This window comes from Acomys russatus, chromosome 4 (assembly GCF_903995435.1).
Source record: "Acomys russatus chromosome 4, mAcoRus1.1, whole genome shotgun sequence".
In the NCBI taxonomy this organism is placed as follows: Eukaryota; Metazoa; Chordata; class Mammalia; order Rodentia; family Muridae; genus Acomys; species Acomys russatus.
In genome coordinates, this window is record NC_067140.1 from 31,050,346 (window position 1) to 31,078,166 (window position 27,821).

The 27,821-nt window shown below is 48.2% G+C and overlaps 1 protein-coding gene across 1 annotated transcript in view; it reads left to right on the forward strand.

The window, feature by feature from the left end:
* Nucleotides 1–18,397, forward strand: part of Syt13 (synaptotagmin 13) — a 37,446-nt gene extending 19,049 nt beyond the window's left edge. Inside the window, exons 2-6 of the mRNA XM_051144192.1 lie at nucleotides 5,911–6,136; nucleotides 8,292–8,426; nucleotides 10,885–11,186; nucleotides 15,953–16,082; nucleotides 17,832–18,397. Of these exons, the coding sequence (XP_051000149.1) occupies nucleotides 5,911–6,136; nucleotides 8,292–8,426; nucleotides 10,885–11,186; nucleotides 15,953–16,082; nucleotides 17,832–18,136 (1,098 nt within the window). The 3' untranslated portion in view covers nucleotides 18,137–18,397. The remainder of the gene's footprint in view (nucleotides 1–5,910; nucleotides 6,137–8,291; nucleotides 8,427–10,884; nucleotides 11,187–15,952; nucleotides 16,083–17,831) is intronic.
* The last annotated feature ends 9,424 nt before the right edge of the window (nucleotides 18,398–27,821 follow it).

The following is a 27,821-nucleotide window of genomic DNA, read 5'->3' on the forward strand; positions in this document are numbered from 1 at the left end:
CTTTATGCACTGTTGAAGATTGGACCGAGGGCTCCATGCATGTTAGGCAAATACTCCACCAACTGAGCCACATCCTCAGCCTCCCCCCCCACACACACACCCTGCAAACTAGCCTTTTTAGATTTAAAAATAACCTCCAAGGGAAAATAGAGTAGGAAGAGGTAAGTCCTGAGAGAAGGGGATTTGGGACACAGTCTTGGAATACACAGAAAAGGAGGTGGCGCCGGCTGCAAGGTCGTCATGGAAACACTGCTTGGTGCCAGGACTGGAAGACCAGCTGTTTCTTCAAAGTGAAGCTCTGCTCATCAGTTTGAAATACACACCTCTTTCACTGGGACCCTGTGGACTTGCCCCAGATCAGCCAAGCTGATCTACCATACTTGTGTCTCTGGGGTCTCCCTTAATCTGGGGTGGGCTCAAGTAAGATGCAGGTACCAATCACTCCAGTAGCACTCTGTGAGGCTTCTTAAATACACAGAATCCCTAGAACCTGCACAATATGTAGATCTATGTCTGATGCCTTATTGGTGCACACACAGATTTCTATCTATCTATCTATCTGTCTATCTATCTATCTATCTATCTATCTATCTATCATTTATCTACCTATCTACCTATCATCTATTTTTTTTTTAATAGGGTTTCTAAGGCTGGGGCCTGGGAATCTGAACTGCCCATCCTCTGTGTGAGTGATGTCTGCAGGCTAGCTCCTCCAATATTCCTGTACCTCAGACTGAAGCCAGTAGGGGGCAGTGAGGTAGAACTTTGGACTGTTAGCCTAGGTTAGAAGGAACCCTCTCTTTTCTCTACCCAACCATGACTTTGGACAAGGAACTTGGATCAGTAAAATGGCATCGATCTCCCAGAATTTCCTTTATGGAGGTTTAGCGGGCTCAGGGAGGTTGCATGGGTCAGTGTAGGGCACAGACAGGCAGAACCATGGAGTGGAAAAAGGTTGGAAATCTGATTTAAAGAAGAGAAACAGAGATTCTCCTCAGATTGGAAAAATCTGCTTTCAAATTGCTTAGCCACTAAACTTGGGGGTGGGGGTGGGGTGGGGGGACTGTTTGTCACAGATCACTCAGTCTTTCCTGACCAAGTTAAGTTCCAAGGAAAGCGAGGCTGTTCTGACTACAAACTTAGCTTGTAGAAGGCAGTCTTTCCCTGTGGTGATGGTGACTATGTGTGTGCACATTTATGTGCATGTGTGTGTATGTGTGCATATGTACCGGTGTGTGTGTGCATGCCAGCTCTCCAGCTCCCTCAAATGTTACTTTAAGAAGGATGTCCCAGCGCCGAACCCCAAATTAATTACCAGCTGGGCCTCTGAGAACTCCAGGTAAGCTGAGTCTGTCACAGATCACTAGCTCCATAATTAACTTCTGCTTTCTAAACATAAACCTCACCGGCGAGAGCATCCATCTCATCCCTCCTGGCACCCTCATGCCAGGTGAGGCCTGGCCTGAGGTGAGGCTCCATCAATATTTGCTCATTTATAGAGGAAGTCCAGGTCCTCCCACCCTGCCCCCAAGCCATCTGCCAGCCTGCCACAGCTCATACAGACAGCCTGAGGCTTCCAGCCTGCTGCCTTAGGAAGTGAGAGCCAGGAAAGTGAGGCTCCGGCTGGGAGGAAGGGCACGAGGCAGGCACACAGCAGAGCAGCCTCCACTTAGCATCCAGGGTGACAACAGCTGGGGTTGCAGGGGTCACCTTCAACCCCAAAGCTCCAAAGACATTGTTGAGGGGAGACAAAGAGGAAGAAAAACAGAAATTCACAGTTAGGCAAGTCCCACCCCCCCCCCCCCCGACTCCTCCCCCCCACCCCCCCAGCTACAGGCTTTCTTTTATTCTTCCAAAAAATGTTTTGGTAGATGTTTGTGGAAGATTCCTACTTCTATAGGCCTGGCTGTCCTCCAACTTGTGATCCTCCTGCCTCCACCTCCTGAATGCTGCAGTTATAGGGGTGAACCACCACACCAACTTCGATTTATGCATGTATATGTGTGTATGTATGTGTATATATGTATGTGTGTATGTATGTGTACGTATATATGCGTTTTGTGTGTATATGTATGCATATGTGTGTGGGTGTTGGTATGTATGTGAATCTGTGCATGTATTGCACAGAACTTCTCAGTACCTAGCCCTGGCTGGCCTGGACCTCATTAATGCAGACCAGGTTGACCTGAGGTTTGTGGCACTCTCTCCTAGTTCTGCCTCCCAACGGCTGCGATTACAGGCACGTGAGGTGCATTCATACCTGCCCAACACACCAGGCTCACTATGCTTTACTATGCTAACTACACATGACATGAAATCTGCCTTGTGAGGAGTGCATGTGTAGGCCCATGGTGTTAGATACGCTCATAACGATGGATGACGACTCAGCATCTCCATAGCACTTTGCTTCTGTCCATTTTCAACAGTACCTCTTCCCCCATCCCCCAGCCAGCATCTTTCAGTTACAGTGAGTACTTTAGGTTTGTGCACATTGTAGCACACCAGAAATCCTCCTTTCTCCGGGCTAAGTTGTGTTTCAATGCATATGCTGCCGGTTTCTTTCTTTTTCTCTCCCTCCATCTGTCTGTTTCTCAGGCAGGAACCTGGAGGCAGGAATTGAAGCAGCGGCCTTGGAGGGACACTGCTTACTGGCTTGCTCCCTAAGGCTTGCTCAGGTTGTTTTCCTACATAGCTCAGGACCACCTGCCCAAGGGTGGTATCACCCCCAGTGGTCTGGCCATTCCCACACCCATCATTAATCAAGAACAGTTCCACACAGACTTGCCTACAGGGCAATCTTATGGAGGCAAATTCTCAATTGAGGTTCCCTCTGCCCAGGTGGTCCAGTTTGTGTCAAGTTGACAGAAACTATCCAGCAAACCTTGCTTAGTGGTAATTGTGTTTCCTCTTTGGAGAATAACCACAGATGTCCTTTAATCTGCTTTGGGATGGAGTAGTTTGAGATTTTGATGCTGACTTTCCCCATGGAGTTTTAGATCTCTATAACACCATTGTGGCTTTTGAGTGGCCAATTCATCCCTGTGGCAGGAGGCAGGCTGCAGGAGACCAGACATGCCTCCAGGCACTGTGGTACCCATACCCATCCCCCCACCCTCACCATGAACGGGGTACCTGCAGAGCTGGCCATGGTGCCTGGAACCAGAGGCTAACAGCCTGGGATTTGGATGAGGCTGGGAGACTCCAAGGGGCTTCTCTGAGGGGTCTGCCCTGTGTGTGTGTCTCTCCTGTCTGTTTGGCTCTACATGGCAGACAGACATCCAATCCTAACTGCTGAACTGTAGTCCCACTGAACGCCTTTCCTGACGCATTGGTATCCACTGTCTCAGGTCTCTGTCCTGGGCTGCCAGGGGCACCAGAAGCTCTGGTTCTGAGTGTCACTTCTTCACCTCCACCTGGGTGCAGGTGTGCCTGCAGGACCGGTGTCTCAGCATCCCCTCCCTTCTAGATGTTCTTCTTCCCCATGCAGACTTCTCTCTCAGGCTCTCTCTGTTCCCCTAAACCTCTTTTCTATGACTTGAGCTTGAGCGGTGAGGTTTCAGCTATTTGACATGCAGTGGAAAGATGAAACCTTTTACATTTATTTATTTTTTATTTACTTATTTGTCTGTTTATGTGTATGTAGAGAGCACCCGTGCCACGGTGCACGTGTGGAGGTCAGAAGTCAGCCCACAGGAGTCAATTCTTTTCTTCCATCATGTGGATGCTGAGGATCAAACTCAGGCTGTCAGATTTAGCAGCAAACATGTTTACCCAGTGAGCCATCTCCATGGCTCTGAAACAGGGTTCTGAAACACAGAACAAGGTGGGTGGTTGGTGCTTTTGTGCCTTGAAGACTTGAGTCCTTGAAGACCGACAGCATGTCTTCTCCCAGCTTAGGCCATTAATCATTCAGGATAAGGATCAATACCAAATGAGGAAGCCATAGGCTGGGTACACAGAGATTCCAAGGGGCTGAGTAGACGCCAGGCTGGTGACCCCTCAGGGGCTTCTCGCAGTGCTGGGCATCCATTTGGCATGCTCTGGGTTGCAAGGCAGAAGTTCTCAACTCTGCAAGAGTTAGACCAGCACCACTTGTGAGTGTGCCTAGGTGGCCAGGCCACAGGGTGGGTGGCCTTGGTTGCCAAATGATATTAACACCAGAGAAACAGACTCTGTGTCCTTCATCCCTCAGTCCACGGTGTTGGCTTTGGCCTAACTCTGACTCATCTTGCAGTCACAGGACAGGGCCATGTGCCTTCTGCCCAGTGAGGATATATTCTGTCTGGAGAACATGCCTGCCATAGCTTCTGGGCTGGCTTCCCTAAGCTTGGTGTTGTCCAACCTCAGAACAGGAAAACTCACCAAGCTAATGGCATAGAAAGGAGGGCCTGAGCAATCAGTCACACCCTAGCATCTCAAGATGGCCCCAGACAACCAAGCGATGCTGCGGAAAGCAGATGGAGGGGAGTCGGGATGGGTCTTCAGGGTAGGCAGGAAATCAGATCCCAGCTCCGTGAAGGTCCCCATGAAGAACCTCGTTCATTCCTGGAGCTAGTGATGGGTCCCCCTAAAACCACAGGCTCAGCCAGCCATGAAACAAGCCCAAGAACCAAACCCAGCCTTTCTATAAAACAAGTGAGCTGGAATAAAATCAAATGCCATCCGAAGAGCCTCACTTCTGGTCCCAATATGGAGCAGACAGGCCCGCTCTGAGCCAAGGAAGGCTGAGACCTGGCAGTGCTAGGAGTTCTTTCAGAGCTGAGGAACAAAGACACTTGAGACTGGAACAGGGTACTGCACCTGCCATTTGGTCACCAACAGTGGTCAACTGACAACTGATGCCAACAGATGAATGGTGTGAAATCCTGTCAAAGTCTCTAGTGGCTCCACGTGACTCTGAGTCTCAGTTTCCCCATTGTGAAATAGTAAAACAGATGGAACATCACACCTTGGTGAGATGTGTAGGAGGCAGCAACAACTAGGTGTCAGGAACATGGTCCTTCTGCCTCTTACACACCTCCCTCCTTCAAGGTCAAGGTCAAGCCTGACTTCCAGGTTCTCTAATCGCCTGCAGATCACATGTTGCCCTGCCCTTCACCTGCTGCTGTGATGTCTCCTGAACAGCTTGGGATAGCTCCCCAAAGGACAGTGTCACCTACCCCTTCCCAACCTGAAGCAACAGCTCAGATGTGTCACTTAAGGCAACAACCCAGAGAGGCAAAATGACTACCCTAACGTGTCCCAGCTCTGCCTCTATGATGACCAGTAAGACGTAGTTGCTGAGCTCATTAGTTGGACGTGCTAGGGCTAGGGACAGACCACAGCCAGGCTACAACAACTAAGACATTATGGGAGGAGGCCAGTGCTGTGAGCCAAAGACCAGGTGTGGTGGTAATGTGAGGCGGGTGTAGTTTAGATGGGTGGTGGGTGGGTCAGAGATGACCTTTGGGGCCTTAGAAAGGAGGAGGACAGATTTGGGAACTTCCAGAATCCAGTGGGTCACGCAAGGCTCTTATATGGGTCTGCATTTTGTTATAGGTGTGGTGGGGGGCCACTGGCACAACTCAGCCATTAGGAGGGGACAAAGAGAGGGAATGGTGAAAAAGAGAGAGAGAGGGGTGGGGAACCCACAAAGGAGGGCACATGGAAGAACCATGACAGTACCAAGGGATGGATGGGGAAGGAATGAGTGAAGGGTGAATGATGGTACACACACACACAGAGACAGACAGACAGACACACACACACACACACACACACACACACACACGAGTACTCTCAAGACCTTTTCCCTTCTCAGGCTATGTCGCCTTCAGGAAGTCACCCCTCATGTTTCCTTCTTGGGGTGGAGATAGTCCCCATTACACCCTTCTGCTCACACCGACTAACCAGTTCTATTCACATTTGTAGTTCAATGTAAAAAAATCTACGGAGCCTGTCCAACCCCGACCTCTCCTTAAATTCCCGGACATCTATGGTCCCCGGCCAGCTGTGACAGCCCCGGAAGTCATCAACTATGTAGACTACACTCTGGAGACGACAGAGGAGTCTGCTGCACCTGCCAGTCCCCAGGCCCAGAGTGACAGTCGCCTCAAGAGGCAGGTCACAGAGGAGCTGTTCATCCTTCCTCAGAATGGTAGGGTTCCCTGCGCCTTGTGGGCCACATAGGGGATAGGGAGGGTCTTGCCAGTGTTTTCAGATGCAGTGTGTCACTTGCCAAGGCTGTCTAGAGCCCTGGTGTGGTAGGTGGGCCCTAGTGTTTGGCATCCAGCTTTCCTGGGCGAAATGAAGAGTTTCTTTCAGATCTTCCTGTGTAATTACATAAGAGGTTAAAAAAAAAAAAAACAAGGTTAAAAATGGGTTTCTGAGTTATGTGTTTAATTCTCTGCCTTTTTATATGCTTGCTGTGTGGCATCAAACAGACTGGTAAGCCTCTCTGGGACTTTATCTTCATGGATGAGGTGGGACTGTATCACCTACCTGTGAAGGTTACTGTGAGACATATAAATAATTACTAAAAGAAAATGCCTGCACTGGGACTTAGCACAAAGTATCAAAACATATGGCTATCGTCACTGTCCCTATTCTTCCTTTGAACACCAGTCTTCTTCAGAAAATAGCACCCATAGGTGGCCAGCATGGTGCAGCCAGGGTGACAGCAGGGGAGCTGAGACACAGGCCTTAACCCACAGTAATACAGAAGCTTTTAAGAAAGACAATCCCAAGACTAAGAAGGCAGCCAGTTTCATGGCCCCAGTTTGCTGCATGTGGCAGTGCCGGAAGCAGCAGCTTTGATAATGACCTGGGTTCATGTGGATTTCTGTTGGCCGGTGGACAGGTGGCCTACTGCAGGGGCCAGCAGCCCACGTTAGCCTGGCTATTCAGAAACCACTGCAGTCTGCACTGCAAATGAGCTGTTCCTTTTGACTGTCAGTATTCAGGCTCCCCTGCCCTGCCCACATTTCAAATAGATTCAAAATTGAAGACACACGAATGGAAAGTCAGGCAAGACTGATGGGTATGAGTATGCTTAGGGGTGGTTCCCACTGTCAGAGCCCCTCTCAGGAGTCCCTGATGTCCTTGGATGGAACCGGGACAGAACCCTCCACCAAGTTAATCAGTGCTTGGCTGCAGAGAATCCAGCACACAGGGACTCCTTTCTTTCCGTTCCCATCCCAGACAGCAGCAGCCTGGTTCTGATCCACAGACAGCTAGCAGTGTCGGCCACGTCACCCAGCATCCTCATAGTGCAATGAGTGTGTTTGATGCCCCCCCAACCCCAATGCTCCCCTCACCATAATGCTCAGCACCCCAAGTCTGGAAGGAATCCATTCCTGTCACTCACACTGTACTGTCCCTTGGCCACTCAGGAAGAACAGCTGCAGAGTGAAGTTTGTGGATGCTACCGTCCCTGAACAGAGGGTAACAGATACCTAGCCAGGGATAGGAGATGTCAGATGAGCCGGGAGTGGGCCTGGGTCCCCAGGCTGAGGCCTCATGAGCTTCTAGAGCACTAGGTACCAGTAAGCCCCATCTTTCTCAGTCTGCTATCCTCAGGATGGCTTTGGGAGCCAAGTGCATGCTGCACACATGTGTGTCTTGGCCTCACCATGGTCAACCTACTCGTTAGAGGATGGTTTGTGTCAGGAATCTAATAATGAGCCCTTGGAGACATTAATGGTCCTCTAGAGTCCTGCCCTCTGATTCATTCTGAGGATCAGCGGTCCAGCTCTGGTTGCTCAAAGTGTCATCTGCGGCAGCCACTGTGGCCTCTTAATTCTCCTTTTAGGCTTGCTTCTTTCACACATTAGGCTCCAGCTCAAGAGAATGGCAAAGCCAGCTGACAGTTTTATTAGTGGTTTAGTACCTTCTTGATTAAAGATAAGAACCTCCGTTCACTCAGAAAATGTTGAGTGCACATAAATTAAACTCAAAGCCACTATCCTTGCCAGTGGCATCTACTCTGAACTTGTTTCTGTGAGATTTTCCCACAATTCCATGCGTGATGAGAACCATATGATAGCTTTCCTTATGGAAAGCTCACTAAAGACCAAGCATGGAGCTAAGAGAACATCCCAGAAAGGACACACAGCTACCATGTGGCTATTTAAGTATGGCATCAGAGCCCACATAGTGGCCACTAGACCCCAATGGTCCTTTGAGATGTAGTGCCATAGCCCCCTTTGGGAACAGTTTTGGGCTTGGATCTATGACTTAGATGGCAGTGATGGCATGATGTGACCAGGGAAGCAGAACCCCAGCATGACAGCCATGCTCACCCTGTCTCCCAGGTGTGGTGGAGGATGTCTGTGTCATGGAGACCTGGAACCCAGAGAAGGCTGCCAGCTGGAACCAGGCCCCCAAACTCCACTTCTGCCTGGATTATGACCAGAAGAAGGCTGAGTTATTTGTGACTAGCCTGGAAGGTATGGCTTTGTGTGATTGGCAGGGACTAGTGTATGGCCTGCAGGTGGGGTGGGAGGGTCTGCAGCTGGAGAGAGCAAGGGCACTCTGACAAACAGTCCCTGGTGCACGATGCTGGGATGCAGAGGATGCCGAGATCCCCTCCTTCCCTCTTATAGCCACGTAAATCAAGGATTCCTGGCTGGCAGATCTTTCCTCTGCATGGTGACTCAAGAACTAGTTCTTTCCACCTGTGGTTCTCTAAGCTCCTCAGGCCTTCTGCTAGGTGCTTCTAGCTGATGAGACAAGACCTAGAAGGTGGCATAGCTGTTCTGTAATAGCTTTAATGGCCACAGCATGAGTTACTTCTGCTCACATCTCATGGGCTGGAGCCTTGTCACTTGGCTGCACTTTGTGGCAAGGGATCCTAGGAAATGTGGCCTGGCAGGCTGCCTAAGAGGATGAGGAGACAAGTGATTGATGAACAGCTCCGAGTCTTTGCCAGCAATGCCTTTGGCATTGAACGGGGTTCTGTGCCAGACCAAAAACAAACAAACAAACAAACAACAGCAACAACAACAAAAAACACTCTTTCAAAGGGCAGAAACATTTCTGAGATTTCCCCAAGAATCAGGTAGTCTGTCTGGTAGGGTGTCCTTCACTAACAGCCCATCTAAGAAACCAGGGCTGGTGGTGAGTGGGGGGGTCAGCTGTGCTGTGTGTCTATTCCTAATTTCCTTTGTTTCTATGTCAGCCGATTTTCCATCACTGTGACAAAAACCCTGAGGAGAGGGCCTTAAAAAGAGGAAAGAGCTATTTTTGGCTCACAGTTCGAGGATTCATGTCCATGATGTACCGTGGTGGAGAAGCCGTGGCAGCTGGGCCTTGAGGGGGCCAGTCACATTCTGTCTACAGATGGGAAGCAGGAAGTGACGAACGCTAGGGCTCAATTTTTTTTATTCCACCTAGGACCTCAGACTTGGAGTGCCTCCCAGAATTGGGTGGGTCTTCTGGATCTACAAGCCCCCTGTTGAGCATGCCCATAGGTTTGTCTCCTAGGTGATTCTAGGTCCAGTCAGGTGGACAAAGCTAACTATTGTGCACCACATCCATCTTGTGTTGAACTTGACCCTATGGGTGGAAACCAGGGCTCCAAACATGCTGAGTAAGTGTCCTCCCTCTGAGCTTTTTCTCGGTCCCTGGTTTCCTTATTTGAGTGAGAATTTTCCCTTTTTACTGTGGCTTAAGATGTTTAAGCATGGCCATGTGCTTTAGTACACCTGGTCCTCAGGGAAGTGCCATTTTACAGATTAGGAAAGTGAGTTCCAGCCTTTCCTTTGATGGGTCCAAGTTACTCTGATAATAAGTAAGAGAGCCAGAAATAAATAGCCCCTTGAAGCTCAGAAGGATGCTCTTGTCTGTTGGGACATCGGGTTCTCAAGCCTCGTGTGTGGAAACAGGGATCCTTCAACATTTGTCTCTCTGTGAAATGTCAGCTTCCTCCCTGAGGGGACAGTCATCAGGCTGTCTTGGGAGGAAGAGGAACCAAAGGACACATCCATGCTGTGACACTTAGAAACACCTGTCAGCAGGGGAGGAGCTTAGTGGCACAGGACAGGCACACTGTGTGGGAGACCCAGGTTCCTTTCCTGGTGAGGTTAAAGACCAAGGCCAAGCAAACTGGCTAAATGCCTGCTAAGAGAGTCACACAAATGCTACCCCTTAGTTCCTAACTGCCCCCAAAGGTGCATGTGGCTAACACTTGCTCCCAAGCCCACTGGCCTCTTTCTGACACTCATTTGTTTCCTCCCCAGGACACTGGCCTCTTTTTCTCATACTCATTTGTTTCCTGATCATGATGTGATTTGTCCTGCTCGGTCATGTGATTCTGCCATGACATGCTGCCTACAAAGTAATGTAGCCACTGATATCAGGGGCTAGGGTTTCTGAAACAATGAGGCCAAGTAAACTTTTTCATTTTATAAGTTGATTCTCTGAGGCATTTGTTACAGTGTCAGAAAGCTGACTAACACAATCCACAGTGTGACGCACTCAAAACATCAAGGTCGAGAATCGGAAGCAACATTCATGAGGCAGCAGCCCGGTGATTCAGATTGCAAGTGGCTGTGTGGTAAATATTTAAAATACAGAAATCCGTGAGTCACCATAGCATTGGTAGCTATCCCAACAAAAAGCCTTTCAGGGGCCTTGGCACCAGTGTGGGCATGTCTGAGTAGAGGTCAGAGGGGATATAAGAAGTGCTTCCTCTTGTCCCTATTATCCAAGGAAAACCCATTCCTCCATCATGTCTCACTTTGAAATGTTTCCCCACCAGAGAGTTGCACAGTGATGCAATGTAGTGGTCAGTCCCAGGGTCCTGCGGACACCTGAGGTCATCTGTGTTCTGTAGCCCTGTCAGGGGCCCTACTCCCCCCATCCTTGGGAAGTCCCAGGTCTGTCTTGTGTTATTCTTGCCTGCAGCTGTCACCAGTGACCATGAAGGAGGCTGTGACTGTTACGTCCAAGGCAGCATGACTGTCAAGACTGGCTCCGTGGAGGCACAGACGGCTCTGAAGAAAAGGCAGCTGCATACAACCTGGGAGGAGGGCCTGGCCCTGCCTCTGGGCGAGGAGGAGCTCCCCACAGCCACCCTGACACTTACCCTACGGACCTGTGACCGCTTCTCTCGCCATAGTGTGATTGGGGAGCTCTGCCTGGGCCTGGATGGAGCATCTGTACCCCTGGGCACAGCACAGTGGGGTGAGCTGAAGACCACCACAAAGGTAGGAGCATTTTTAGACCAGAGGGCTTGAGTTGGCTGCCAGAGGGTGGGAGTATACCGCAGGGAGGATGAAACAGGCAAAAGGCAACTTTGACTCCTGATCAGAGGCTGGAATAGATTCATAGCCCAAAACTTGGGGTCCTGGCACCTGCTCCAAGGGGTGCATCTTACTGTTTGAAGAAGACACCCCTGCTGCCAGGACCAGTATCATGATGAGCTGGCATCAGCTCCTGTGCTATGGCAGAGTTGTCCTCACCTAAATCCAACTGTGGTTCTCAGAGCATGTAGACCTGGGTGGGGGGCAAACTGATACAGATGGCTGCTGACAGCTGACCTGAGACAGGAGTTAGATCCCGAGTGGTCTGAGAAGAGTCCACATGTGCTCCGATAGAGAGCTCTGGAAGGCCTGGGAGGAAGGAGTGCTAGTACTGACTCTGAATGAGCTACCTGGGCTCTGTGCAGAGCAGAGCACAGTCAGTGGTCTGCACAGATACTGGTCCGGGGTAGTGTACACTGTGAAGGCTGCTGAGACCTCGTGCTCCTTAGGGAGCAAGCCATGTTCCTCATATGCCAGGACAGCATGTGGTCAGGGTGGGGCAGGGATGGTGTGCAGGTCCTCGGATGCATCCACGAACCTGCCACTGAGGAGCCTTCAGGGAGCTTCTGGTAATGACAACTCATCTGTCAATTAGCTGGTCGACATCACTAAGAGGTGTCTAACCTTTTGACATTGGGCCATGATGTTGTCATTTGCAAAGGTCACCATCAAGAACCATGCAATCAAGTGTAATATATATAATATATATATATATATATATATATATATATATATATATATATATATATAAAATTACAAAATAATCCCAGAATGACTTAAGTGAATTTATAGTTTTCCATTGGGTGGCATTTCTGGCAATCTTTGGTCCATGAGGTTGAGTATAGCCCATTGCTACAGGCTGGACCAGTTTGGATCAGCTTGCAAGGCCCACAAAGTTGAAAGCCTTTCCTATCACCTGCCCATCGGGACACTTTCTGTGCTCCCCATCTCAATGGCTTAAGTGGCTCATGTCAGAAATAGTGTCATTGTCATTGCCTTCTTCTTCTTCTTCTTCTTCTTCTTCTTCTTCTTCTTCTTCTTCTTCTTCTTCTTCTTCTTCTTCTTCACCATTTCCCAAGCCAACCAGGTAAGGGCAACACTGTGACCACCCTGTCGTCTGCACACAGGGAAACTGAGGCTTACCTGATTAGCAATCCACACAGAATCAGCAGGTCAGACTGGGCAGATAGGTCTGCCTCCATGGCATGTCCTTCTGACTCATCCTGGGTGCTGTTTCACCTGCCATGCACCTGCCAGAGCAGATGACGGGCAGGTGTCTTTCCTGTTCAAGCCTGAGCAGTAGGAGGCAGAGTGAATTCCACTCCTTGCCTGCTGCTCTTTGGGTTATCATTTTTCTGTTTTTCTGCCTTTTCTCAGGTTGGAAAATCTATAGGAAAAAACCACAGCCACCCTTGAGGCCTGCTGTCTCAAAACCCACTTTCTAATGAGTATGCGATTTAGGGTGCTGTGGGGCCACATACAGGGCCCCTAATGACAGAGAAGACACGTGGGCTTATTAAACTAATAAGCTGGTTTTCTCTGGAGCTTAGGAGGTCTGCCTACCAGGCTTGGTTGTTTTGGTATGACCCCAGCAGAGCTGAATCCTGCCTCACTGAGACAGAATCCTGGGTGTCTGGCCTGCTTCTGTCTATCCCCTGAAAGACTACAATCACTCATTCAGAAGCACCTCACCCAACCCCTGCTGTGTCCCAGGCAGCATGCCACAGCTGCAGCGGAGTCTGTCCTCAGGCTCATCCATCTTAATGTCATCACTTGCTGCAGCTGTCACCACTCCACAGCTAGCCAGGCACATCTTTCCCTCTGGGCAGTGGTGTGGGGAGCCATCAAGCTTCAGGCCAGGCCAGAAAGCTCCACCCAGATGAAGAGTGAAGGCTGATTTGAAGCTGGTGAGGGAGTCTGCAGTTACTGCAACCCAGATGGTTTTTCTTTTCTGGGCCTGAATGGGTTAACAGAGGTGGCGGCAGTGCCCCAGTTCCTGCCGGAAGACATTTAGCCAAAAGTGGCATGTGCGTCATTGGGGACAACAGAGCACCCCACTCTGAGGGCTGAGGGCAGCCTGGAGTGATTCATTGGGCATCTAAGAGGAAAGGAGGTGGGGAGAGGCAAGAAAAGGGAGAAGAAAGAAAGGCTGGTTTTCATTTGCAATGCTTTGAGCATCTGAAAAAGCAGGGCTGGGTGTTATTGCAGTTCTCTCGTATGATGAAATCCACAAGGCTGGCCCTGGTTTTTACTCACACACATGTTGAGAAGCCCTTCAGGAGCGCAAAGGTACAGGGCTGTTCTGGGAGGGAGCAGAGGCCTCAGGCCTTGCTATCTATAACAGGCCAGCTGTGGAGCTGTGGATAGGTGACCTTGCCTGCTCTGCTGTTCCTGGGCTGTGTGCTTGCCACCTGTCTCCAGATCTCAGTGCCTTCACTATGAAATGAGAGCATGACCACAGAGTGTCCACCTAGGAAGCCAGAGCAGTGACCTGGGACTTGGGCTCCCTTAGTGTATACTCTGTGGGAGTCTCAGATTTGCTATGTCATAGCTACCGAGCCAGGAGGACAAGCACACCTAGCTCTCCTGCCAAGAATGAAAATCTCAGTGCCCTTTTCAAGGTCACTGCCAAGATTAAGAGAGACGTCTGAGTTTTTTTCTGGCAAACATTTATTTTATGTCCCATGTATGCCTGGTGCCGGGATATATAATGAACCTGCAGTCTGGCGGGACAGGCAACACACTTGCATGAAGCACAGTGCTCTTGTCTAATAGACCTTGGCTGTCTGCACTCATGTCATCCCAAGAGCCCCGGAGATGCCCAGATCAATTTGTCATGTGACTAGCCACCTGTATCTAATTAGGCATCTACTGGAATCTCAAGCCCAAGGTCTGCCTCTGGGCACCTCAACAGACCAGGATATATCACTAGCTGCCTCGAGGGTCCAATTGGCAAGGATGTGAGTGGGGGCAGAGCAGGAAGGCTTGTTTCCCTGTGCTACCTCAGGAGGGTGGAAAGTCAAGCAACCTCCTAAGAAAGTGGTCTGCCTTCATGGCCTGATGGTAGCACCCGGCCGATACAGGAAGGACACTTGTGGGTGAGGTAATCTTGCTTCTCTGCAGGGGTATTGCTACTGCTTTGTGGGGTTTGGTTCCCAACATGAGGTAAAATGGCCTGCAAGTTCTCCAACTCTTGGACCTAGAAACAATTCAGAAGGGGAGAAGCGATTAGACGAATAAAATGGAATAGGATGGAGAACTGGCTCCTCCATGAGGAGCAAAGGATGATTTCAAGAGTCCCCTGGGAAGAACGAGCCACCGAGGTCATGGTAGAGCCATTTGTCTTGGATGACAGGCAGGCTCTGAGGCAGAGGGTGCACTCAGAACACGCAGCAGGCTCCCACCATCCATAGCTGGGGTCTGTGTGACTGAAGGAAGTAATGACTCTGTGAATACTCACCAGTAACCTCAGTATCTCGGTAGGGGATGGGCTCCCTGAATCACCTCACTGAGCAGCGAAAAAAGGGTCAAAACCTGGCCACTGTGAGCTGTGCCACAGGACAGGGAAGGGTCCTTCGAAGGACTTGGCAAGGACACATCTCACTCCTACATCAGGTTGATGGAGGACACAGGAAGCCAGTACACACAGGTCGGCCGAGATAGAGCATCTTCCTAGAGGATCAGTGGCCCCTCTGACTACACCGCTGCCACTCTGTCCTGGTGCCCCAACCTGGTGCTGTCGTTGCTGGCTCCCATTGGCAAATCCCGTCCTTGTTAAGCATTAGGACAGCCACTTCATTTGGTGATGCTGGCCTGCAAAGCTGGAGTTATGTCTTCGAACAAAGAAATGGGCAGCTTGTGCCTAGAAAAATGGCTCAGCAACAGAGAGATCCTACCATTCCTAAAAAAGGCCCCAAGTTCCAGCATGCTTTTTGGATGACTCAGAGCTACCTATAAGCCCAGCTTCAAGGGATTTGGTGATTTTTTTCTAGTCTCTGAGGGCACCTGTGCTCATACATGCACATACCCACACAGACATACACATAATTAAAAATAAACAAAATTAAGGAGATAGAAGAAAGAAATATCAACCCCCCACCTCAAGCCTGATGGGTCCATGCTGTGACTCTCAAACTGGGTTCTCTAGGATCCTAGAGAGCTACAAAGGTACCCCCAGAGTCTAGGCAAAGGATGCAGAAGAAGAGAGGCCCCCACTTTCCGCCCTCAATGTAGCCTGAGTGGGAGCTTTTTTCTGTTTATAAATTGGATTTAAAGAGACAACACGAACCAGGGTGTGGTGGCTCATGCCGAATCTTAGCACACCAAAGGCAGAGGCAGAGGCAGAGGCAGGTAAATTTCTGAGTTCAATGCTAGCCTGGTCTATATAGTGAGTCCCGGGCTAGCTAGGACTACATGGCGAGACCCTGTCTCAATATAAACAAGTGAATAAACATAGAAAGATGACATATGGTAGACCAAGTACTCCCACTGCCACACATGCCAGCCCCTTCCTCTGGGCCCTGCTGCCTTGTACAGTAATAGATAACCTATCCTTAGGTGAGTGGGTCCTGGAATGTCTATGGTGTACGAGGGCTGTGTGACTGCACTCAGTTTCAGCTGACAGGTCAGAAGCCAAGCTCAAGTGTAAATCTCTACCCTTCTGTGTTCAGGAGCCATCTGCAGGGACTGGGGAGGTCCTTCTGTCAATCAGCTACCTCCCAGCTGCCAATCGTCTCCTGGTGGTGCTGATTAAAGCCAAGAACCTCCACTCCAACCAATCCAAGGAGCTTCTGGGCAAGGGTAAGTGAGGGTGCAAGGAGACAGGCAGGGTACCCCAGCCCTGAGATACGTGCAGAAGGCAGTGGTACCTGGCATAAAATGGAGATGGGTGAACAGGAAGGTGACAGAAGTTCAGCTGTGGACTCACCCTCAATATCTGTTGCCTCAACATCTAGTTAGTTCTGGCAGGCACACTCATGCCTTTAAATTCTGTCACATCTCTCCTAGAGGTCCCACATCTTCCCACTCTGTTCTCCATTCCAAACCTTGGCCAAATGCCCCCTTCCCATACATACATGCTGAGCATGGGTGGCAGCAGCCACCGTGTATGTGTATGAAGCCACAGGTAGTCTGAGCCACAGGTCAAAGGCAGATGCCTTGTTTCATCCCTTCCAGTAAATTCTGTCTTGCCTTTTTTTTTTCCTCTCAAATAGCTCCCATCAGGACCATTATAGAAGAGCACTTTGTGTCTGAAATATCTCTGTAGAAATAACAAACTAACCACCCAGGGGCGATAACGATAGCAATAAATACAAAGCAACAATTATTCTCACATTAGCTTGGGCAACCTTGACTAATGAAAACAAAATGTCCTAAGCTGTGGAAGCTTGCCTGCTGACTTATAGATTTTCCCGGGGACCTGCCAGCAGGGAGCCTGCCTTCACCCTATCCACAGGAAACCCAAATCCTCACGGAAAACTTAGAAAAAAGACACATGGACAGAACTCAGCCAGCCAGGAGGGCACTCAGCATCTTAACCATGGATACAAGGGCTTGACTGGAGAATGAAGATGAAGGTGGGGAGGGCATTGTTTTTCCTGTCTGATTTAACATCAAACTAGGGGGACATGCAAGCCCTCGTCCCTGACTTGGTCTGATCTGAAATCAAACAGGAAGACATCTAAGCCATTGTCCCTGACTTGATTTGTCAAGTCACTTAGAAGGGTATACGGCTAAGGCGGCTCCTCAGAAGTCATCTGACATGCTCGTATCAGAGACCCCACTGACCTCATAGGTTTTGCTGATGTGTATCTAATCTGAAAATCCAAAATCCAGTGAATGCCAATATCTGGGCTTTTTTGACCGCTAGTGGGGAATCCTACTCCATGAAAATTTGCCTTTATGTTGTAAAAAAAAAAAAAAGAAAGAAAAAAAAAAAGTATCTTCAGACTGTGTGGATGAGTGTGAAACCCCAGGGGTGCAGGCCTGGAACTCCAGCTTCTGTGAAGGCAGGAAGACCTCAAGTCCAGGCCTACCTGGGCTGCAGAGAAAGTTCAAGACTAACTGGGGTGATTTGGTGCAACCCTGTCTCTAAAGAAAATGGAAAAAGAAAGCTGGAGATTTGGCTCAGTGAGAATGAATGCTTGCTTAGAATGTGTAAACCTCTAGGTTCAAGAAAAATGAATCGTTAAATGAAGTTTTATGCTTACACTTGAGTCCCATCCCCAAGATATCTCACAATGTATATGCAAATATCCCCTAGTCTGAAGAACACCCTAAACCTGAATGTTTATGGTCCCAAGCCTTACAGATAGATACTCAACCCGTATGGTCAATCTTCCACATTCTAGTGCAAGTTACAGGCATGGCAACTTTGTCTTTTTATATCTAGAACAGTTCCTGCCGTCTGGTAGATAACACCTGTTGAGTGAATGCATGGTCCAGTGGAAATGTAGGGAACTCCAGAAAGGAGCAGTAATCCAGGTGTGATCAGATTCTAGCAGCTCACTTGTTCCCCTCCATCTGTCTCTCCTCTGTACCCACCCCTAGATGTCTCTGTCAAGGTGACCTTGAAGCACCAGGCTCAGAAGCTGAAGAAGAAACAGACAAAACGGGCCAAGCACAAGATCAACCCTGTGTGGAATGAGATGATCATGTTTGAACTACCGGACGACCTGCTGCGGGCATCCAGTGTGGAGCTGGAGGTGCTGGGCCAGGGCGAGGAGGGGCCAAGCTGCGAGCTAGGCCACTGCAGCCTGGGCCTGCATGCTTCGGGCTCTGAGCGCAGCCACTGGGAGGAGATGCTAAAAAACCCACGCCGGCAGATCGCCATGTGGCACCAACTGCACCTGTAGTCAGCTGCCAGCCACCAACCATCATTTTTGGACATAGTCATCCTCCAGGCTCAGCTGTCAGTCATCCCCCTCCTGCCCTGTCCACATGCCTACACCCAAAGACAGACACAGACGTGTTTGCTGAGGCCAGGACCTCATTTCTGTCTTACTATATTCCCAATACTAAAAAGTAAGCGGAGTCACCAGGACAGTGAGTGTGATTGATGCCCCAGGGTCTCTCAGAAAACTGTGTCTTGCTCATCTATGTCATGGAGAAAGATGTGTGTCAGGTACACTCTGTGGGCAGCCCCTGCTCACTTCAGTCTACAGCAGCAGTTCTCAACCTGTGGGACGTGCCCCATTTGGCAAAACTCTGTCTCCAAAAGTATTTACATAACGATTCATAACAGTAGCAAAAATTACAGTTATGAAGCAGCAATGAAAATAATTTTATGGTTGGAGGGCACCACAACATGAGGGACTGCATTAAAGAGTTTTGGCATTAGGAAGGCTGAGAACAAGTGGCTGGCCAACAGGTCTCTGGGCCACTGTGTGTGTGGGGGGGGGGGCATGCCACATTGATGAGCTGAGTGGAAGACACAAGGCATCGATCCTTAACAAGCACAGGGGTACACTCTCCAGTAACCTTTCCACCACTGCCCTCTAGGAGTTCCCCCACCAGGGCAGTATGAAAAGGGGAACTCTCTGCTTACTTTAATTCTCCTTTTTAAAAAATAGTTTTTTCCTCTTTGAATCCTACTCTTGAATTATATTGTGTGTTTTGACGGTTTTATTTAAGAAGTTGGGGTGGGGTTGTTTTGTTTGTTTGTTTTTTGTCATACCTAGGGAACCCTTTCCCTGGCAAGCCTTGGTGGTATCCTCTGAGGTGCCTGCTGCGTTCTGAGGGCTAGCTGTCACGTCCACCAGTGTCGCGCACCAAGCTGGCTCTGTGGGACAGACCTGTCCTTGTCAGTGTGCCTGTACTTCAGGAGGAAGCAGCCCTGAGCTTGGCTTATCCCAGCTGGCTTGTGACTAAGGAGATAGATGACAACTTTAAAAAGGAAACGTGGCCACTTGAAAACGTGCCTCCTTCCAGTTTGGAGGAACATGTCCCTTTAACTGGGAAATAATAAGAATTTAGGTTTTGGCTGCCTCTATTGATATTTCCAATAGATGCCCATCTAGTAATTAGAAGTGGCTGCAGGGATAGATACCTGTGAGCCAGATTTGAGTTGTCGGTTACAGCACCTCAGTGGGCTACCTATAGCATTGCACTGATGTCATGGGAGCCTGCCAGTCCAACTTCAGAAGGCCATCAACTAGTTAGCTGACATAAATTGTCACTGCTTAACTGATGGTACTTCCTAGATCCTCTCACGGCTGTGCTTCCTCTCAAAAAACATCCTCTGTAAATTACTCAGAGATGTCGGACTGAAGAACCAAATCTCTTCAGTCAGCTTTTACATTGGCTTAGCTTGTTTCCAGGCATCCTTGTGAGTCAGTGGCCTCTGCATCAGTGTCACTGAATCTGTGTGAACGCGTGGGATCGGTTGGGGAAGGAATCTAAGTCTTTGCCAGGGAGCGTTTTTCTAGCAATAGGTGAAAATAAAGTGAGAGGCCATTTCAGGCTAGGCTGCTTGCTGGGCAGTTAGGAGATAACCCCCAGTCCTCTGTGAATCCCCTCCCAATGTCACTAGGTGTCTATTTGTTGAGTATTTGCCCACCAAGCCCTTGCATGTGTCTGTCCATTCTGGTTGGAGATGACTCCAGGAGCTGAGTGAGCAGCACATGCCTCTAATGGAAGCAACAGGTACCAGGAGCTGGGAGTGCAGTTCAGGGCAGCTGCTCTCAGATGTAAAGGAGCCCCAGTGGAAGGGGGCAGGGTCAGAACTGAACTGAAGTGGGAATCTTAGTCCTTTGGGGGTGCTTCTGTCCTCGGTGTTTCCTGTTGTTAGATGCTGTGTGTTCATTAAACGGTCCCAAATCAAAGCACAAAAGGACGCATGAGACATTGTGGTCACTTGTCTGGTTACACTTTGGAGCACAAATCTTACAGTGGTAAATAAATCATCTCCAACAGGATTGACAGCCCAGTGTTTCTCTTTGTTCCCTTCCTTAATGTTTTAGATATATAAAGTTCAGGGGAAAAGGCTTGTGCATTAAGCACCCATGCACCTCTGTAATTGACTTCCCTTCTAGTGTCCTATGCTGAGACCCTCTGATTTGATATCCCAAGCATCTTTCATATTTTTACTATATGATCATGTGACTTCTGACACTAGAGAGTATCTGTGTGTTTCTAAGATCAAATTGTATCACACTATTTTTGTTCAACATTAAGATTTTTTAAGCTTCATGTGGCTCTAACTAATTTCTCTGTCACAGATGTATAATATTCCACTGTATGGACCAACCACACCCCATTCTATTGATGTACCTTGACATCTCTCTGTTCCCCCTCAGCAGTTACTTTATAGGAACTGCCACTGCGGACGTTCTTATCCATGTTTCCCATGCACGTGCATAGTCTCTTTAAGATGTGTCGAAGAATGAATGGAACGGCTAGGACAAAGGCATGTGTGTGTGTGTGTGTGCACATGTGTGTAACTATATGTGTGTGTATGTGCATGTGGGTGCATGTGTGTGTATGTATGTATGTGTGCATGTGTGCATGTGTGGGTGTGTTGGAGCTTTAACTTCATTCCTGGTAAGAAATTTCAGATGGGTCTTTGTGACTCTTCAAAACTACTCCCAGAACCCCATGAGTGGAGGCTCAAGGAAGCAGAGGACAGGCAGAGACAAAGGGGCTCCTGGAATCCTGCCACCCTAGACCTTCAAGGTGACCACTTCAGCTCTGGCCTCTAAAGGAGGTGGCTTGAGATTAAGGAAAGAATCAAGCCTGAATTTTATTTATTTATTTGCTTTTTTTTTTTTTTTTTTTTTTGAGAGTTCATTTTATCTTATTTTTGAGACAGCGTCTTTCTATGTATTCCTGACTGTCTTGGAACTTGTTGTATAGACCAAACTGGCCTTGAAATCACAGATAGTTGCCTGTTTTGGCTCCCTAAGTGCAGTGATTAAAAAGGTGTGTCACCATGACCAGTCAAAATGGAAGGCTCCTAACTAGGATAAATAACCCCTAAAACAGACGGGATATTTTCCTTTCTTTTTACTTTGCACATCCATTTTCACATCATAATGGCAGCTGGGGAGCACTGGTCTTTCTGTAATAAAATGGGCTAATTGGGCTTCATTCCACACAGCCAACCATTATACCCCACAGTTCGCAGGCAACTGTGAAGACAGCCCACTTGAGCCCCAAACTAACATTTGCTTGTGGCTACACAGGAAAGAGAAACGGTGGAGATTCCTGGTTGCTGAATCCCCTGGCTTTCCAGTGAAAGCCCTCAACAGTGAACCATGCTCTGACAGAAAAAGTTCACTTCTGCCTTGGAGCTCCAAGTCAGAGCTGAGGCCCTGTAATCCTCCTCACAGATGGTTCCTAGTGGGACCTGAGTAACTTTCCCAGCCCAAGGTGAAAGGGTCAAGCCAGTCTTGGTATTGTGAAATGGATGTTGTCATGGAAACCAGTATGGGGGGGGGGTGACCACTGAGATTAAAGCAGAGCTCCCATGGAGTATGGTCTTCAGCTGGGCTTTGTCACTTGTTGGAGGTGTCCCCAATTTCCTGATGCTCTTTCCAGAGATTTTTGAGACAGCTTGTCAGCAAATGTGGGTGGTAGAAGTTTTACTTCAGAAACTTGGATGCCATCCAGGGACAAGCAAGGGGAAACCTGCTTTTCTAGCCCAAAGTAACAAATCAAATTTCTCTTCAGCTCCTCTCCCTTGGGGGTTCAGGTATGATAAGCAGATGTAAGCTGAGGAAAAAGCCCCAGTTGAAGGGACTATAGCCAGCCTGAGCATGGCAAACATGGCTCTGGCAGGCCTTGCCCTTCTCCTCTATTCCCTCTACCTTGCAAATAACATTAGATTACATTCCTAAAGCTAGCCACCAGGAGTCTACTCCCTTATTTGGCTAATTCCTCCTCCTGAGGCTGATTACCAGTGTCTAGTCATCAAAGCATTAAAGTCTAGCAATCAAAAGGCCTCTTTGGCTCACCTCATCCTAACACAGGGTTTCCCCACTTACCTTTATAAACCACCATTTTCCTATGGACCACATCTGTCTCTCTCTATCCAGAGGCAGTCCTTTGTCCTGCTCTGGGACAAATACTCATTCCCCTGGTCCCTTGTCCCCTTCTCCTTCTCTCTCACCCTCTATCTCCTGTCTTTGTCTTTTATTCCTTGTCCTTTGTCCCTCTGGAGAAAAGAAATATCCCCTTTTTTTGTGTTGAGAACTTGAGCCGACCTCAAGGTCCCCTACACCAGTGCTCTCTCTGAGGAAAGAACGGTGGGTCCCACTCAAGCTAAGGTACAGGCTATCCAACGTTCAGGTATTCCCAGTGATACTAGGAAACGAGAACCCCACTATTTCCTGCCCCCCCCACTTCATCCAGATCAAAAAGGCCACAATAGCAGTGAGAAGATAATTGTTCACAGCAGACCACAGCTACGTACTGGGCAAATGAAGAAGCAGACTGGGATCCATGATTTGTCCAAGGTCATGTGCTTCTAAGAGTCTGGGGGACTTTAATATGGCACTGCCTAGCCCTAAAATCAAGACTCTTAAAATATATCCAGTAGCCATACATCCCTTCTTGAAGGTCACTTAGAGGTATGGGTTATAGTCCCCAAATGTTACCTAGAACTACAGAGTGCAGACATGGCTAATCTAGAAAGAGGTAGGAAGATATTCCTTAGAGGACTGGGAGATGCTTGTTGATTTGGCTGGGAATCTATCCAAGCGCAAGCAAAAGGAGTATAGGCGAAATTACCAACTGTGTAGCAACCTCTCACTTTGCAGAGTAGGGACTGGGTCAAGGCCAGATGTCACCAGAGGTCAAGTGCAGGGTCATTATGATTGAATGAGGAAACCAAGACAGATAGGCAACAAGGAGGACTTGAGGACCAAGCTGTGGTCAGAGCAGGTGCTAGGATTAGTCTCCTCGCAGGAGCTGCTCACATTCCTTCATCCTTCAGCATACACCATTACCTGCCTATCTGGTGATGGGCACTACCTACCATAGAATTAAATGCCTCTAATTTACCCTCATGGGCATTGCTTAGGATTGGGGAGGATGTTCCACAGCAGAGAGAAAGAGAGAGAGAGAGAGAGAGAGAGAGAGAGAGAGAGAGAGAGAGAGAGAGAGAGAGAGAGAGAGAGAAAGTGAAAATGAAAATGAAAATGAAAATGAAAATGAAAATGAAAATGAAAATGAAAATGTGGTATTTTTCCACAATCTGCTGCCATCCTGGGAACAGCTGTCTCAGGCATAGAGCTCAGAGTATCATCTAAGTTTCTCAGATAGATTTAAAAAACACGTTGGCAGAGGGCAGAGGACACGATGAGACAAGGAGACAGGCAGGGACTGGAGCAAAGGAGATGATTTCCACTGGGAAAACTAGGTGTCATGCTAAGTCAGCACCACGCCTAGATCTGCTCTAAAAAGACTACTGTAGTAGCTGTCACGGAAACACAGGAAGCACTGCCAGTCCCAGACCACTAGCCAGGCTCCTGAGGCTTCTTCCTGAAGTGGCTTCAACTTGTCCTTTGGGCCTTGGAAAGTTGGACAGTGTCACTACATCCTCCAAGAGTCACTCTTTGGGAATGACTTCATAGCCAAGGTTAGGTGCAGGGGGGTGGAGGAGGGTCTTTCCTTCCCTTGCTTCCTGGTGACAAAATTATCATGTTCCAGATCTGGGGAGTATTGTGTAATATCGTCTTCCTAACTTAAACATTCAACCCTAGAAAGAGGCTCCTTTAGAGCCAGGAAATAAACAATTCACAAGTTTCGTGAAGGCCCTGAAGCTGACTAGATACACAAGGCCCTTCCCTGTTCAAAGGAATACAAACAGTAGGAGTTGACTGGACTCTGCAAGTTGCACAGAAGGCTCCAGGGTTTCAGCTTTCATAAGTTGTCATCTCTGCTGGGGTAGGCTTTTAGTGATACAACTTGCCTGTGAGTTATCCATACTTCTGTACATAAGCCCTCACCTACACTACTGTAAGGAACCCCGATAAAATTGTTTCACCAAGTTGGATTGTTGTTACTTTGCTCTATTATTGGTTGCCTCTCTAGGATGAAAAAAAATATGTTTATTTGAGTTGCCTCAAAAATAGTATCACACAACACAATTGGTATCCAAGCAAGGACTGACAAAACCAAAGATGAGCTGAAGAACGGGGGTGTGTATGGCTGCCATGTCCCCTGCCGGAGATGCTTAGACAAACAGCTGAGGCTGACGGATGTGAAGGTGGAATGCCATGAAGGAAGTCCTCGGTATGGTGACCCTTCCCCTGTGGGGAATGGAATGTTGTGCCTCCTTAATGTAGTGATGGCTGCAAGGTTCATTAGATGTTCAACAAGATACACAACAAAGATGGACTTGTCTAGGAGTGGAGGGAAATCCCAGGACAGCCATCTTCCTCTGCTTGGTATGGAGTCACCTATCTACTCAATGAATGGGGTCCACCTTATCCCCCTACACACACACACACACACACACACACACACACACACACACACACCAGAGTATGTACTATGAAGTACTCTGGAGTTCATGATTGCTTACCCAGACTGGGGCCCTTTATAAGCCAGATGTGACTGATGGAAAGGCAAGCGCCTCATTGTTGGTCTGCAGCCTGTCAGAACCAAGAGGGTAGCTCCAGCAATGGGGTTGGCAGGCTAGAGTGATGCCCTTGGGTTTGTACTGAGCCAAGGAACACAAGGGGGCCACTAAGACCATTAGGGGTTGGGAGATGAACAGGGTCCCCATGACAACAGCATCCTTCCAGGATGAGCAGGCGGACAGATCAAGGGAAATGTCAATGGATTACACAAGGCCAAATAGGGCAGTGTCTCCTGTTCGTTTCACTGTACTCAACACTGCTCTTTTGACTAAAGAATTGATTAAAAAAAAAAAAAAAAAAAAAAAAAGGTTATGAGATCCTTTTACACTGTATTGGGCCTTGTCAACTTTTATTTTTTCAATCATCCCCTTAGCTGACCAAAACCAAGTAGCATTAAAAAAAATCCAGGGTAGATTATCGTGGCCTTTTAGAGATCCTGTAACACTCTGTAAAAAGGCTTTGCTCCATAATGCCAATCCTTGAGTGTCTTACGGATTCGTGAAAGAGCAGTAGAGGCAAGCACTTAAGTTAAACAAAAACATATTATGTAATGAGAAAAAGCACTCACAGAAGACAAAGGGCTGTTGGAACAAAAGCTCAGAATGGGGAGCTGTTGGCCACGATGGTTCCAGCGACCCCCCCCCAAATGATAAGGTCATTGCCACTGCTGTTGGTCACATGCCGGAATTGGACAATACAACCCTATAGATAAAGACAATGCATGATTACAAGACGTAGAGATACAATGCTGGGGCTGAACTGAATATTCACTCCCTCCTGGCTTGTTTTTATAACGTGGAATGTACAGTGTAGCCCTGCTAGGAGACAGTTGTTACCAAACGTCTTACTTGGCTGTGGACCCTACAGCTAAACTATCACAGTCCCAAGAAATGTGTGACTATAGGTACAACAGTGGCATGGATTGTTCAGGCTTCAACCAATGACTTTCTAATTGGGTTTAAAGCCCACTCCACAGGAAGGAATTCATGTCTGATATTGCAATCTAGGAAATAACCCTGTGGCTTGGCTGAGCTGTCAGTGGTGGCACACCCCTTTTTCCCCCCTTTTGATTTTTTGAGTCAGGGTTTCTCTGTATAGTCTTAGCTGTACTGGACTCTTTTTGTAGACCAGGCTTACCTTAAACTCACACTGATCTGCCTGTCTCTGCTTCCCTGAGTGCTGGGATTACACAAGTGTGCACCACCCCTCCTGGCTGGCACGTGCCTTTAATTCCAGCACTCAGGATGCAGAGGCAGACAAATCTTTGAGTTCAAGGCCAAGTTGGCCTATAGAAACAGTTGCAATTGTCTTGAAACAACAAACAAACAAAAAACCTGTGGCTGGGGAGGGAAACAACTGATACTGTTTTTTTGTTTGTTTGTTTGTTTGTTTGTTTGTTACATGGATGTGATATGGCTCTGGCAAACTTCTCTCTAAATATTTGTGCTTAGGACAGCCATGAGCAGTGTTGTCAACTGCAATTGGTCATAACGGGATGTTTCCTTTACAAGTGATGGTAAGCTGCAGAGACTAATAACCGCCAGTGAAGGTCCTGAGAGCAAGAGACTGTTCCTGTGGTAGAGTAGCCCAAAGCTTCTACATCACTGCTCCAAGGCTCAGAGAACACCATGGACAGGAAACAGGAAGTATATGAGAACTGGAAGAATGGGTAGAGTGTCGTGTAAAATTTCCGCTGAATTGAAATATTGTATCTTGAATAGAGGCTCATTAGGACTTGAAAGGTTCTAAATGGGGTCTTAAGACTCTGGAAATAAACAACTCATAAGTCCAAGGAAGTCCTTGAAACTTAAATCAGATTTCCAAGGTCCTTCCCTCTCCAATGGTATATCAGCAATAAGGGCAGAATCTCCTGTTGAGTTGATGCAAGCTGCCAAGACAGTGCCAGGGTTTCAGCTTTCATGAATAAACACGTATGTTGGAATGGGCTTTCGGTAATGTAGCTGCCTTTGAGTCACCCATGCTTCTGTAAGTAAATCCTCACCCATACCTTTCTAAGTAGCCCCAACAAACCCATTGTCTCATGGAGTCAGACTTTGGTGGTATCCTTACTTTGGTCTGTTACTGGTTCTCTCTCTGGATTGAGAAGACTTTTGCTTACATCTCTCCAGAAATAAAAGCCACCTTGGTGACTGACACCCCTGTGTGGGTGATGATGATTCTGAGCTGAAAGGAAAATGTGTCATGCTAAGAAGGCAGAAGTAAGGATAGAGTTAGAGGGAAGATCACTGTGAGGACTTTGGATTGGGAGAGGGATTGAGAGTGGAGGCCTCAGCATCTCAAGAGGAAAACCCTGTACTTAGAGCAATGTTTGTCTAACTCCTTCCTCACAAACATGTGAGGAGAATCTTACTCATCACCCACTGCCACCAGTGCCATCAGCAAGATACTAAGAAAGACCTTTCTAAATGGGGACCAGGCCTGCAAGTGGAGCACCACCAAAGGCAGTTAGCAGGAGCACTGCAGCCAGTTGATCTGTAGAAGCTCTGGATGCTTCCTCAGAGAGATTCTTGTGGGGCCAGCTAGTGTTCACGGGCTAGGGGTGTTATGTGGTTTCAGTCATAACTTCTTTGGGTGGACCGACACCTTTCAGCGCTTTCCTGCTAGAAGTGGGCTGCAATGGGAAAATGAAGCTGTGGTGAGAAAAAGCAGGAAGCAGCTAAAGAGGACTCAAGTGGCTTCCAACCCCACACCTGAGCCCTTTGATGGGGTCTGTGGGACTTACTGAGGCCTGCCGCAGAAGCAAGGAGCCAAGCTTGGTGTGTCAATTTAAATGCTTTTATTAATAATCTTCTTACATTACGAGGATAATGTGACAAAAGGAAAGACTGCATACAGATTATAAACCAGCATAGCTCTATTTGTATCCAGTGTTCTAGCCCCCAACACACAGGTACTATAAAGCACAGTCTGCCAAATAATAACGTTGAGAGTTGAT